This window comes from Bubalus bubalis, chromosome 3, assembly GCF_019923935.1.
Source record: "Bubalus bubalis isolate 160015118507 breed Murrah chromosome 3, NDDB_SH_1, whole genome shotgun sequence".
Classification (NCBI taxonomy): domain Eukaryota; kingdom Metazoa; phylum Chordata; class Mammalia; order Artiodactyla; family Bovidae; genus Bubalus; species Bubalus bubalis.
Genome location: NC_059159.1, coordinates 52,154,164 through 52,167,646, shown reverse-complemented (window position 1 = coordinate 52,167,646; position 13,483 = coordinate 52,154,164). Strand labels below are relative to the sequence as shown.

The 13,483-nt window shown below is 39.5% G+C and overlaps 1 protein-coding gene across 3 annotated transcripts in view; it reads left to right on the top strand.

Moving 5' to 3' along the window:
* The first annotated feature begins 3,149 nt into the window (after window positions 1-3,149).
* MED13 (mediator complex subunit 13) overlaps window positions 3,150-13,483 on the top strand; it is a 97,458-nt gene continuing 87,124 nt past the window's right edge. The window contains exons 1-2 of one of the 3 annotated variants that reach the window (XM_044939613.2): window positions 3,150-3,383; window positions 5,206-5,440. In XM_044939613.2, coding sequence (XP_044795548.1) covers window positions 3,318-3,383; window positions 5,206-5,440 — 301 coding nt within the window. In that variant the 5' untranslated portion in view covers window positions 3,150-3,317. Of the gene's footprint in view, window positions 3,384-5,205; window positions 5,441-13,122; window positions 13,162-13,483 lie in introns of those variants that run through there. The other 2 variants (XM_025281169.3, XM_044939614.2) reach the window with 2 other exon arrangements.

Below are 13,483 nucleotides of genomic sequence, written 5' to 3'. Positions count from 1 at the left end.
CAACATGTTTCCATTCCTCTAACTGTTGGTGTCTCTTTCTTCCACTTTGCTTCTCCTTTCTTTCTCTCTCAAGTTTTCTTTACTTTTTCACCTCTTCCTTCCATTCTTGGCCACCCCCCCCCCCCCCCCCGTCTTTAGGGGAAGATTGATACTCAAATGAAATGCCAGTCAAAATGTTACTTCCCATCAGGTGGGTTTCAGGCAGATCCTGTCTGCCTCTGGAGTCCTAAGGAAGGTGCTCGAGTTGGGGGCAGGACAGTGGAGGGTGAGACTTCTAAAAAGGTTGGTTTTAGATAAAATAAATGACGGGGGAGAGCTTTTCAGAGTGACAAAAGCAGTGGGAGCAAGGGCCTGAGGATTCTCTCCAGGAAAGAGAGATGAGCAGAGGGTCTCTTACCTTGTTGGGTCTGGAGATTGCAGTCTCCCAGTGCAGGAACTTAGTTAGAAAGGATGTGAACTTTAGTTGATTTGAGCTCCTGGATTGAATTAGTCCTGGTTGCATAATTGACTTTGATTTGTGGCCTTTGGATCTGAATTGGGTTTAATAAGATTTAACTGCTTCAAAGGGCTTTATAAGAATTCATTTTATCCTTCAAATCTGATTTCAAATGCTACCTACTTTGAGCCGCCTTCTCTGACTTTGGTGCTCCTCCAGCACTCCTATTGTGCCAGTTGATACATACCTTATTCAAGCAATTACCTACATGTATTTTATCTTATCCTGTGGGAAATGGTTCCTTTGTTGCCTTGCTTCAGGAATTCAGTTCAGTTCGATCAGTTCGGTTGCTCAGTCCTGTCCGACTCTTTGCAACCCCCATGGACTGCAGCACACCAGGCTTCCCTGTCCTTCCCCAACTCCCAGAGCTTGCTCCAACTCATTCCTGTTGAGTCGGTGATGCCATCCAACCAGCTCATCCTCTGTCATCCCCTTCTCCTCTTGCCTTCAATCTTTCCCAGCCTCAACGTCTTTTCTAATGAGTCAGTTCCTTGTATCAGGTGGCCAAAGTGTTTAGGGTTATGCATATATCTTATTCATATTTGTATCCCAGGCCTAGCACAGACCAGGAACACATATGAGTGTGTTCAATAATGATTTTTTAAAGTATATTAACAGCTAACATTTAGCAAGCACTGTGGCAAACCCTATGTCTGCAATGTTTCATCCTCCAGACACTTTAGGAGGAAAGTACTTTTATTATCCCTATTTCACAATGAGAAAATTGAGAGCAGGAGAAATTAGTTTGATCTAAAGTCAAATTTGATCCAAGATCAACTTGGATCAGTGGCAGTAATCTCCTGTAGTAGTGTGGCAGAACATCTCCTGTAGGTTTTTGGCTTCAATATCTGGGCTCTTCACTACCATATTTGAATCAATACAGGAGGAAGGCTTTTCAATCTGTGGCTGAATAAGGGGCATAGAAGAATCCACCATCATTTTACAGAGGCAACTAAGATGAAAAATTATGGTAAAGTCCTAACTCGATGATGTCTCCAATTTTTTGAATCACCTTTACTTCTTCCTCCCTCCCTTCTTCCCTCTTCCCTTCTTTTCCCCTCGCCGCTGTCTTTCCTTTCCATCTCTCTCTCTTCCCTTCTCTCCCTTCTAAAACTTAGGGAAAATGTCTTGAGTTCCTACGTTGAAGTATGATCCAATCAAGAACTGAAATGTTTTGTGGGAACGGGAACGAACGTTTTATTTGGCTCCTACTTCTTTCCATTCAGTCGCCAATTCGCAAATACCAAGCACCTACTGTGTGCTAGGAACCTTTTTGAGACACTGGAGATACAGCGGTAAAGCAAAGTAAGGGCGGGTTCTCGCGGAGAGATGACTCTCAGTGGGCATTTTACATACACTTGGGTCACTTACTCCTCACAATAACCACACGAGGTAATGATGAAAACAGTAATAGACAACTCTCAGCAGTGTTTATCTGTGCCGGGCACTGGGCTTGCCTACGTGTTTTCTTTGTATTAACTCATTTACCACAACAACCCGTGAGGGAGACAAGTCTTCCTCATTTCACAGATGAGTAAACTGGGACGCAGGTAAGTGATCTGCTCAGAGTTCGAACCCAGGCAGTGTAACTCTAACTCCCCGGCTGTGAACCACAAGGCTATACTGTTTCATTTATGTTTCTTTCTTAATATCCCAACTTTCGAGCCGCCGAGTCTGGTCTCAGAGCATCTGACGCCCAAGACCAGGGGTTTGTGCCGCACCCCAACGGCCTTGAGGAATAAGTGAGATTGGCTTGGAATTTTGCCCTACTTTTTCTCTTCCAAAGAATTCACACTGATTTCAACGTAATTCTCAGATTTGTGATATGAACCCTCTGGTACTGTCAATTGCCCGGCAAGGAGAGAGAGAGGGCCAGGGCCCGGGTCATCGCACACTGGCCGGGGCACCCAGCAGATGGCGCTGTCTCGGTGGCCACCAGCCGGCTGCCCCGTCCCCCGGGGCTCAGCGCCTCCGCTGAAAGCTTCCCGGCCCTCCCTCACTCCCTTCTCTCTCCCCCTCCCCACGGAGCCTGGGCCCACGTGACCTCCAGGCGGCCAATGGGCGAGCAGAGAGGGCGAGCTGGTCCCTGTGGCCGCCATTAAAGCGAAGGGAAAACCCGTGAATTCGGATTAAAGGGGGAAAAACACCGCCCGCTGGGCCCACAAAATGGGGGAGACTACGGCGTCCCGGCGGTGAGGCCGCAGGAGAGCGGACGTTAGGCCGGTCTGGCTCAGGGACGACACGAAGACACAGCCAGAGAATGGTCTGAGCCCGCAGACGCCGCCACCAACCTCCGCCACTGAGGAGACTCTGGGCTTAAGGACATCGCCGCCGCCGGGCCGGGGGCCTGGGCTTCTCTCCCGGTTCTCGCCCTTCCCGCCCCTCTGCGGGCGCCTCTCCGCTCCGGGAGCACCCCTCCGGGGCTCGGGCTCTGCCCGCTCGGACTCGGTTTTAATTATTTATTCTGTAATTTATTATTTTTTCTGGTGGCAGGGGCACACATCCCGTCCGTCCCCCAAAGAGGGACGAGCGTCCGCGGGCTCCGAGGCGGCCGCAGTCCGGCCGGCGGGGCGAGCGCGGCGCGGCCCTCCCGCCTCCGGCCCTCGGCCCCGGGCGGCTGGGTGCCGGCCGGGCGGCGAGGGCTGCTCGCGGCGGCGGGGGGGTGGGTAGGGAGGGCGGGCGGCCCGGCGGCCTTCTCTTCCACCGCCCCCCCAACCACCACCCCCCCGCCCTCCCCGGTGTCTGTTTCTCTCTCTGGTCGGAGGCGGCGGTAATGGCGGATGGTGGGTTGTGGCGCCGGCGGCGGCTGCTGTGAGGGACGATGAGTTCCTCCTTCGTGCCGAACGGGGCCAGCCTGGAAGATTGTCACTGTAACCTCTTCTGCCTGGTGAGTGCCGGGCGGGGGCCGCGGCGGGCGAGCGGTGGGGGAGGGGCCGCGAGGTGCGCCCTTGGGCCGTGGGGGAGGGGGTCCGGGTCGGATCCAGATGCCCGAGTCCCCGGGCGAGGCCCGGCCCGAGCCGGCGCCGCGGGAGCCCCGCACCGGCCCGGAGCCGCCGTCCTCGCCCGCCGTCCCGGGCTGCCCTAGCAGCGTCGGCCTTTTCTCCCGTTTCCGACACTTTTCTCACCCGCAGTCCTGTCTCCCAACTTGGGCTCCTTTCCTGGCAGGACAGCGGCATTTCCCTCTTGTGTTGCTGGCTGAACTGTTGCTTGTCTCCTTATTGACCGTGTATCCCTTTTCTGCCACTTTCTATTATTGCCCATTCTCTCACTGCCTGGCTCTGCTCCTCTTGTTTTCCCCCAGTAAACGAGACCCCGGAACTTAGCAGTCCTTTAATTTTACGTGTTCTTTTTTTTTTTTTTTTTTTTTAATAAAGATGAGTCAAACTGTAGGGGGTTCGTTTGTTCCTTGGGTGACTTGAGACTCTTTAAAAAAACAGTGAATGCCATTCCGTAGTTTTTCTTTTAAACTTTGGAAACACTTTGAGGTTTTGACAATCTCTAGCCGACATGCTTTTATTAGAACATTAGGTTTGTGAGAGTGGAACGAACTTATGGAAGAGATGCTATGGTTCTGGACTAAATATTTTTATACAGAAGGCTGCTCCTCCTCTGACTGAAAAGTCAGGGGACGCTGGCTCTACGGATGGCAGTTGTGTTGGTTGGCTCCTGTCTGGGAACGTTTCAATAAAGACTTTCAAAAGTACCAACTGTTGCAAATACTCAGTCTGCAGTTGGATAGGAGCTTAGCTTCATCAATGATTTGAAGTTTCGGTAACTTTTTTTTTCATTTTCCCTGTCCTATGAGAAATATTAAGAGTGTGTGATAGGTAAGTGAATTGAGTGGGCGGAGCACAACTAGTTGGCAAGTGTAAACTGCCAGTCATGTATCAGCAGTTTCATTTTTGGCACCTTAAGCTTGCACTTTTAAGTTAGATTAAAAAATTACTGAATTCACGCTGATAATTTCTTTTACGATACTAAATTGAGATCTTTAATACCTTTCCCCCTTATAAAATGTTTCTTGTACAATATCCATTAATCAGCATCTCTTCAGATATAGTAGACAAACAGCAGGTTTTACATTTCTGTCTTCTCCAACTCAGTCTATTTTTGGTACTTTTAGGATCGGGTTCTTTGAAGATAAGACTAGCACAAATCTGACAGTTTTTTGTGAGCAGCTATTTGACTTTTCCTTAAAGGGATATGTAAAGATTTAACAAGAATGTTTTCAATTGTAGTTGAGATTTCTTTTCGTTAGAGCTGTGACTTCTATAAACACGGAATGATGAATCTTTAAAAGTTAATTTTGTAGTAAGTTTGATACCAAGAAACAAATGTAACCAGTAAGAACAGAATTTAGGACTGAGAGCAAATGTTTACTCAGTGTGCAGTATTAAAGTCTATGTTTATATTTAACATTATTAAAGTTTTTTAATTTATCCTTGGGACACATTTATTGACTTGTATTCAGTGACATGTCAGTATTAATTTTTTCAGTGTCTTTGTTCTTTTCCTTTAATTTTTGGTTGTTGAATTATCAAAATAAGCTTTTTTTTCCCCCCTTTCTTTTCTGGTCAGTCAGTTTTCAGTATCCCAAGGATATGTTGAAAAATTGTAATGTCTTCATGAAATAAGGGACTTTAATAGTGAGGACTTTTGATTTTGAGTGAATATGCAATAATAAAAAAATCATACTTTCTTTTCCTCAGGCTGACTTGACGGGAATTAAATGGAAGAGATATGTATGGCAAGGCCCAACTTCTGCCCCTATTCTGTTTCCGGTGACAGAGGAAGACCCCATTTTGAGCAGTTTTAGTCGCTGCCTGAAGGCAGATGTACTTGGTGTTTGGCGGCGTGATCAGAGACCTGGAAGAAGAGAATTGTGGATATTTTGGTGGGGTGAAGACCCCAATTTTGCTGACCTTATTCACCATGACTTATCAGGTGAAAGCAGCTTATCATTTCTAACTTAAAGATACAGCAATGTTGTATACTTTTCCTAAAAACATTTGTGTTACAAATAATTTTTTTGGTGGAATATTGTTTACTGTGAAGCCAGACAAAAATTCAGCTTCATGTTTTATTTCACTGCAGTTATTTTATTTTACTGAAAATTATGCATTTTATGGCAGGTTTTTTTGAGCCTTGAATAACTTTATTCTTCTACCTCCCAGCTTTCTCATGAATTTCTGGCAGACAGGCCCAAGGAAGGCGTGTTAGTAAATTAATTAAAATTAAGAAAAATGGAATTGGGGAGCATTTCCTAACAAAGTCAAAAAATACTTTTGAAACCAAGTGTAATTCATCTTTGAGTCAATTCTGCTACTACTCTCTTCTGTGTAAATATGCACACAGTTGTAGAAATATCTGGAAATATTGTAACTTTCTCATGTGCTTTTTTTCCCCCCAGGCATATAGTTTTTTCAGTATTTTTATTTGTGGTTGTTACATTATTAACAAATGAAGGCATATGTTAATTTTCTTATTCTTGGAATGTGATTCTTTTATTTTAGGTACTGTTCCATCAAAGACTGTCTTTGATATGAAACAGTGCCAACTTGTTTAGCTTTTATAGTGGGACATGTGTCATAATCTGAAAAGTTAGGGAAGTGATTCTATTATGAGCAAATTGATAAGGTTACTTCTGTCTTATTTTCTTGATATTTAGGACCAAATGTTACTTTCAAAAGAGAAACTATAATTCTTCATGTAGTACTGAAGCTTGTGTTTACTTTAGAGTCCATGTTAACTGAATCTTTGATAATAGGAATGTAAATGATTAGTTGTTTGCTGCAGTGTACCAGAGATTTCAGTAAGATGTAACATAATGATTCTTGACGAGAAAATTTGGGATTTTTAGATAACTGAAAAAGTTTTCTTATTGGAAATCAAGTACTCTGGAGTTTCTATTGTCTATTTGATCTATAGAACTTATTTTATTTTTGGATGTATGTAATCCAGGTGACTATCTCAAACAAGCACTTAAGACCAGTGTTTGTGCAGGAATGTGTGTGTTACATTTTTTATCTTCAAATTAACAAACCCTTCAGTCTTAATATTTATTTTTGAGAGTTGTTGCAATTCTTTTATGATCAGTGCTTTCCAGCTTTTCTAATAAGATCCTGCTGGAGAATCTAGCCCTTATTTTTAAGTATGTAGTGTGGTTCTAAATATATTAAATGATGAGTTTGTATATATGTATGTGTATATGATGTATGCATATACGTCAGAGTATAATAATTCCTTTATAGCATCAGCAAGGTGATGCTTTGTAATTGTCATGCCAAAAACTAAGCCTGCCAGCTTCCTTTTTCTTTCATTGACTTTAGGTATGCTTGAGTTATTTTAATCTTGAAGTGATTATAAATACCACCTTGCTAAAATATTTGAAGACTGTTTTAATATTATTGATCATATAGATAAACTTACGCTGACTTGGAAGTTTCAGTCTTCTTAATAAAGTTAGAACATCTGAACAGACCATTTCCCTCTCCCCCAGATTCCATGAAATACATTTCGTGGAATCAGACATAATTTAACAGTTATGTAGTATTAGTATTACATTAGTAGGACTAACATTTTGAAAATTAAAAGCCTATTAAAGTTCATTGTGAACTGGCGTGATGTATATTAAAATACTATGGGTAGTTTTTTTTTTCTGTTTTAAATAGGTTTTCTCCTGAAAATTCACAGCTATTAAATTTTTTTCCTCTAGTTTGCTTATAAGCATAATTATTTAAAATAGTGCTGCCTATACTTTAAAATATTTATTTGAACATAATGAAAGTAATTTTGGAAGTTTAGGCTTTACTTGTCAGATTTTGCTGAATGCCAATTAACTTAAGAATTTATCAGTGAAAGCAATTAAAATAGTAAACCTAAATATAGTAATGGTTATATGTAATCATATTTTCTCTTCCAAAGTCTGTCTGGTACTATCTTAAACAGTTTGTGTAGCCAATGGTATTTTTATAATGTTTTAGCTTTTTTTTTTAACCTGTCATTTACTTTAGAATGTTTTTACTTAAATCAGACATATCTTAAAGAATAATAAGGTCTTTTCAGATGGAGTATATTTGTCTCGCCCTTTTCTTTGCTCCAGGGACACCGTCTGCCTCCCTTTTGGGGTAATTAGTCTGCCGCTGTCTCTCGAGCTAACCCCTTTTTCATTTCTTCCCATCTGTGGCACTCCATCCCCTTCTTTTAAGCTCCCCTGAGAAGAGAGCAGCTGGACAGTAGGGGTGGCATCAGCTGCTGGAGGCAGTCCTGAGTTCCAAGTGGAGGTGTGGTAGCAAGGAGAGGGGAACCGGAAGGACCCAGGTGGTAACCAAAGAGCTGGTTAATTTAGGTTGAGTGTGCTCTTTGCAGGCAGTGTCTTTCTGTTGGTTCAGCAGCTACCACATCTTGTTACTGAAATATTTGTGATTGTGGCAGTAACTCTGCCGTTCTTGGTGAGAGAAGGCAGAAGCCATTCCTTTTTGCAGATGAGAATTCTCAGTTTTTCATATTAAGTCAGTAATAAAAGTGCAAAATTGCCTTTACTTCACCCCCTTAATTTCATTTGTGTCGTTCATAGTGCATTTTTTTTTAAAGTAACTTTTTGTTTTAAAATAGGTGTAGATTTCCATAAATTGAACAGAGACAGCATAGAGTTCGGAGCTACCCTCACCTAGTTTCTGGTATTGCTAACACCTTCCATCAGATGGTGCATTGTCCACAGCTAATGAAGCAATACTGATACATTGGTGTTACCTACAATCGATAGTTTCTTTGGTTATCCTTTATTTTTATTTAATGCCCTTTTTTATCCTATGATCTCATCAAGGATACTATATTACATTTAGTTGTCATGTTTCCTTTGACTGTTCTAGACTCTGACAGTTTCTCAGACTTGCTTTATTTTTAATGATCTTTATAGTTCTGAAGAGTCTAGTCAGGTTCCATAGTGCATTTTTAATTTCTGCCTGCCTCTTACATGTAGCACATGTTTGGGTCACCTTCCTTTCAAGTTTTGCTAATGTGTAGAAATAGAATATAAACTCGTTTTACTGCTAATTGGTAAAAGTCTTTTACAGCAAGCCAAATCTGATTCGATACTTTAACCCTCAGTTCGAAGTTTATTGTTGTCACTATAGGCTTTTAGTTTTTCCCTTGAAACAAAAATAAAAACAACTACCCCCTCTCTGAGGCTTGCATCTTAAAAAAAATTATAGTAGCTAGAATGTGATGAGACTCTGAGAAAACTGATACCCTGAGAATTGAAAAAACAGAATCAGTCAGGGCTAAAAATATATCTTTCCTGGCTCCTGTGGTATTTATGCAGGATTTTAGTGACATATCCAAATACTTTTATTATAACAATTTCATCGTAAATACTGTCAAATAGGTCATTGTTTAGTCTTAGAATTTAATTTTAGATGCTTTTACTGAAGAATATTAATTACGGTGGAATTTAACCTTAAGTGACAGCTTTAACAAGATTGACAAATAGATAAATAGCAGTCAAGTATAGCAGTCTAGTGTTAGTCAACTAAAAATTTATTTTATGCCTCAGGTAGCCTGAAGAGAGTTAATTCATTTCTGTCTTCTGTTACATAATTTACTTGTGATCCAACTTTTTATGTTTGCTGGTCTTCTAGGGACAGCATTGCCATGCTTTTCTGTGTACTATCAAGCAAGAAAAGTGTATTTTTTAGATCTTCAAATCAAAGATAAACAAAAGAGGCTGCTTTTAAACCAGTTTTTCAGGTTTTGCTGATTGATAATGCTGCAAATTTAAGGCTCTCAGCAATTTGCTGAAAGAGCAGCTTATGAATGGGCAATTATTAGTCAAGACAGGTGCTAAACTAGACACTTAAACATTTCTCTATTCTTTCAAGAAATACATAGTATTTTCAACAATGGTCTATTTTGACCCATTTATTATTTTTTAGTATATGCTGCATTTTAATAGCCTGGCAGACTTACTTAGGTAGATTCCTTTTTTACTGGCTTACCACTATGAGGATATTTAACAATGTCAGTTTTGAGAAAACTGAGTACAAATGCTAAGGTATATCAAAATTTTTTTTTGTTTTTATTTTTCCCCCTACTCATAGAGAATTATTTTGATGACCTATCACATCCTTTTGTATCACTATACTCTGTAGCCTCAGAAAATTATGGAAATCAAATTTAGCGTTTGAACTTACTCATTGTTCAAATATTTTGTAAAAATTTTTCAAGTAACAGTAACGGTTAAGAGTTCTAATCCTAAGGCTAACAGAAAAGTACTAAAAACACAGAATTGAAACTGTTTTCTCTGGGGATACAGATAGAAGAGGAGGGAAACATTTATTTAAATACATTAAGTAGACTTTTTCCGTTAGGCTGTGGTTAATTAAGTTCAAAAAAGTTAGGTAAAGATTTGCCCCTGTGTTCCCCCTCCCACCCTTTTCTGTTATGCTGGTGTTGAGACACAAAGGCTTATTTTAATTAATGTAAGGGGTGTATGCCACTATGTCTTTGGTGGCTTGGTTGTACCATTTTGTTTTTTATATCTATGAATACAAGATGTGGAGAAGTACTTTTATTATGGTTACTATAATATCAAGATAGAAGCTTGGCCTAGTAGGCTTCTTTCTGAGTAACACTTCCCCCGCCCCTCAAAAAAAAAAAACCTTCTGACTTTTCATTGAATGTTATTAGGAATTATTCTTATTTCCTCAGCAATGAAAAATCAAATTGTTATTTAGTGTGATGGTTGCTTAGTTATCTACTATATAGGTGAAGATGTGCTTAAGAGATTTGTTGGCCTTAGAAAATCCTAACAGGTGATCAGATCTTTGTTTTATGCATAACTCCCATTTAGTGTTAATGAGCATTGTGGGCATTTGTGGGTTTAATGTAAAATGAGGGTTAAGTTCACCTGAGTTTTTCTAGACAGAGAATTAGAGCAATGAGAGAAAAATGCTTGAATATTAATACTGATTAATTTTCTAAACTATATTTAGTTTTCTTAAACTATTAACGACATACAGGTTTAACTGAAATAGATTTTTTAAAATACAATCTTAACATGTAAAAATTAATAAGAATTATTGTATTGCAGTTTTTACTATTTTCAAGATTTTTAACTTTTGGGTAAGAAGGTGAATTCAGTCTCAAGTTTTAAGTGAGTAATTTTCTGATATTTGAAGTTTATAGTGACTGTAGATGTTTGAAATGTAATGGTATCTGTGTTTTGGTTCTTTGTTGCTTAAAACTTAGAAGTAGTTTGAGAAAAGATTTTGGTAGGGGCTTCTTGTGTATGACATGTTACTCCATTGCATTTCCTTAGAAGGTAAGGATTTTTGAGGTAAAAGGCTATAAAAAGTACACTAGGACCCACTCCAGTGTTATTGCTTGGAGAATCCCAGGGATTGGGGGAGCCTGGTGGGCTGCCGTCTATGGGGTCGCACAGAGTTGGACACGACTGAAGCGACTTAGCAGCAGCAGTGGCTATATATCCAGCTGAAGACTAGCCAGGGGGGTACTCTTTCTGTCCCCTTCTGATGCCTATGTCAGAAGCTTTCTCTGTCTCCTTTATACTTTAATAAAACTTTATTACACACACACACACACACACACACACACACAAAGTACACTAGGTAGTTTATAAAGAAGTGAAGAATTCCAGCATAATTCTTTTGGAATTAAGAATATGTGTACTTTTAGTAATCATAGATCACATAATTTTAGATAAAACTTTTAATGTAACTTTCGTTTTGAAATGATAGAAACTGATTAGACTAAAAACAGATTGATAAAGTTTTGATTTTTTTTTTCTCTCAATAACTTAGATATGCTTGTGATCTAGACTTTATAAATAAAGTGAAGCCACTATGTGCCACTTCCCTTCTAGCCTCCTGTTTCCTTTAATAAAGTGAAACTTGGGAAATTTTGGCTTTAATTGGAAGTAGATAAGGATGTCTATAATACAGTAGAATATGAAGAACTTCTGTTTATTATTAATGATTTAAAAATTATTTCAACTCTCAAATATGGTCATTTTCTAAAGCTTTTCTCACTTTTAAAAAGCTTATCCTTCGGAAAAAATGAGTTGATTTGAAAGATTTTTACTGTAATTTAGGAAACGAACAACATAAAATCAACATTAACTTTTGTAGTAGCACAAATTTCTAGTGAAGTTAAAGTCCACTGTCATTGTGCTATTGTGCTTTTGAGTTAATGTTTATTCTGCTCAGTTGTTGTACAAGTTATGAATGTTTGCCATCTGTCACTCTTAATATGTGTCTCTGCTTTTATTCTAAAGCATCATGGTTTATTATTTTTCTTTTGGGATAGTTATGCATTTTTAGTGTTGAATTAAGAAAGATTTTTTTTTTACTTAAATTGAAAGAAGGTCCATACTTTAAAAATGTTTTATAAAGTTAAATAGACTATAGGAGTATGCCACACTGTTTTATATTTGAAATAGCAAATTAAAATATTCCAAAAGTTAAAATGTTGACGGCAGTAGCTCCTATTTATAGTAGGGTTCCTTGGATGCTTTCTTACAGGTATAGATGGATAGAGAGTAAAAAGCTTTTTTTCTGAACCACATCCATACTTATCTCAAAATGACTATGTTGTTGTTATTTTTTTTTGTAACTTCACTTGGAGTAGTTAATAGATTTGCTGGCAAAATTGAGGCTGTATAGTTAGCAAAGGTTGCAAAAACCAAGATCATGGCATCCAGTCCCATCACTTCATGGGAAATAGAAGGGGAAAAAGTAGAAGCAGTGACAGGTCTTATTTTCTTGGGCTTCAGAATCACTGTGAATGGTGACTGCGGCCATGAAATTAAAAGATGCTTGCTCCTTGGAAGAAAAGATATGGCAAACCTAGACAGCGTATTAAAAAGCAGAGACATCACTTTGCTGACAAAGGTCTGTATGGTCAAAGATATGGTTTTCCAGTATTCATGTACAAATGTGAAAGTTGGACCGTAAGGAAGAAATAGTGTTTTTGAATTGTGGTGCTGGAGAAGACTCTTGAGAATCCCTTGGACATCAAGATCAAGCCAGTCAATCCAGTCAACCCTGAATATTCATTGGAGGGATTGATGCTGAAGCTAGAGCTCCAATACTTAGGTCACCTGATGTGAAGAGCCAACTCATTGGAGAAGACCCTGATGCTGGGGAAGATTGAAGGCAAAAGGAGAAGGGGGCAGCAGAGGATAAGATGGGTTGGATGGCTTCACTGACTCAATGTACATGAATTTGAGCAAACTCTAGGAGATGGTGAGAAGGACAGGAAAGCCTGGTGTGCTGCAGTCCATGGGGTCACAAAGAGTTGGACACGACTTGGCGACTAAACTACCAACATAACTTTATATCAGAAGTGCCATTTAAAATTTGTCTTTAAATTTTTAAATTTCTCCCCCATGTAGAGAATCTTATACTAAATAGTAAGCATGGGAATCATTTGGTTGAAATGAGACCTAAGGTGGCTGATAATGCACTACTTGTTAGGCTCTGTGCCAGAAACTTCCTTTTTATCCATCACTTATTTTTATAGTTGAGTCGTGGATTAGAATGCTGATGGACGTAAGATGTTTTGAGTTTAATTATTAACTGTCTAGTTTTTTTTTTTTTTTTTGGCAGGGTGAATGACTGGAAGAGTTAGGACAAAGTAACTAACAAGTGAGTCAACTTAGAAATTGGCACTTTAGGTATAGAGTGTGTGGTATTTCCCTTGGTTATGCAAATGTCCTATTCATTTATACAGAAACCAAATCAGTATGTTTGTGATATATCATTGCTTTTTTATGTGGTGGGAAAATAATTTTCAGGTAATTTAATAGAGTACATGGCACTTTGGCCTTTTATTCTCTATGGATTAGCTTTGAAACCTGATGTTTTAGTGTCTAGAGAGATAGCAAAGTGGTTGTAGTTCAATATTCTGAGGTGAAGAAGGGTTTATGAATTTAGGGATTAAACTGTAATACGTTCAGTTTAACTCTGA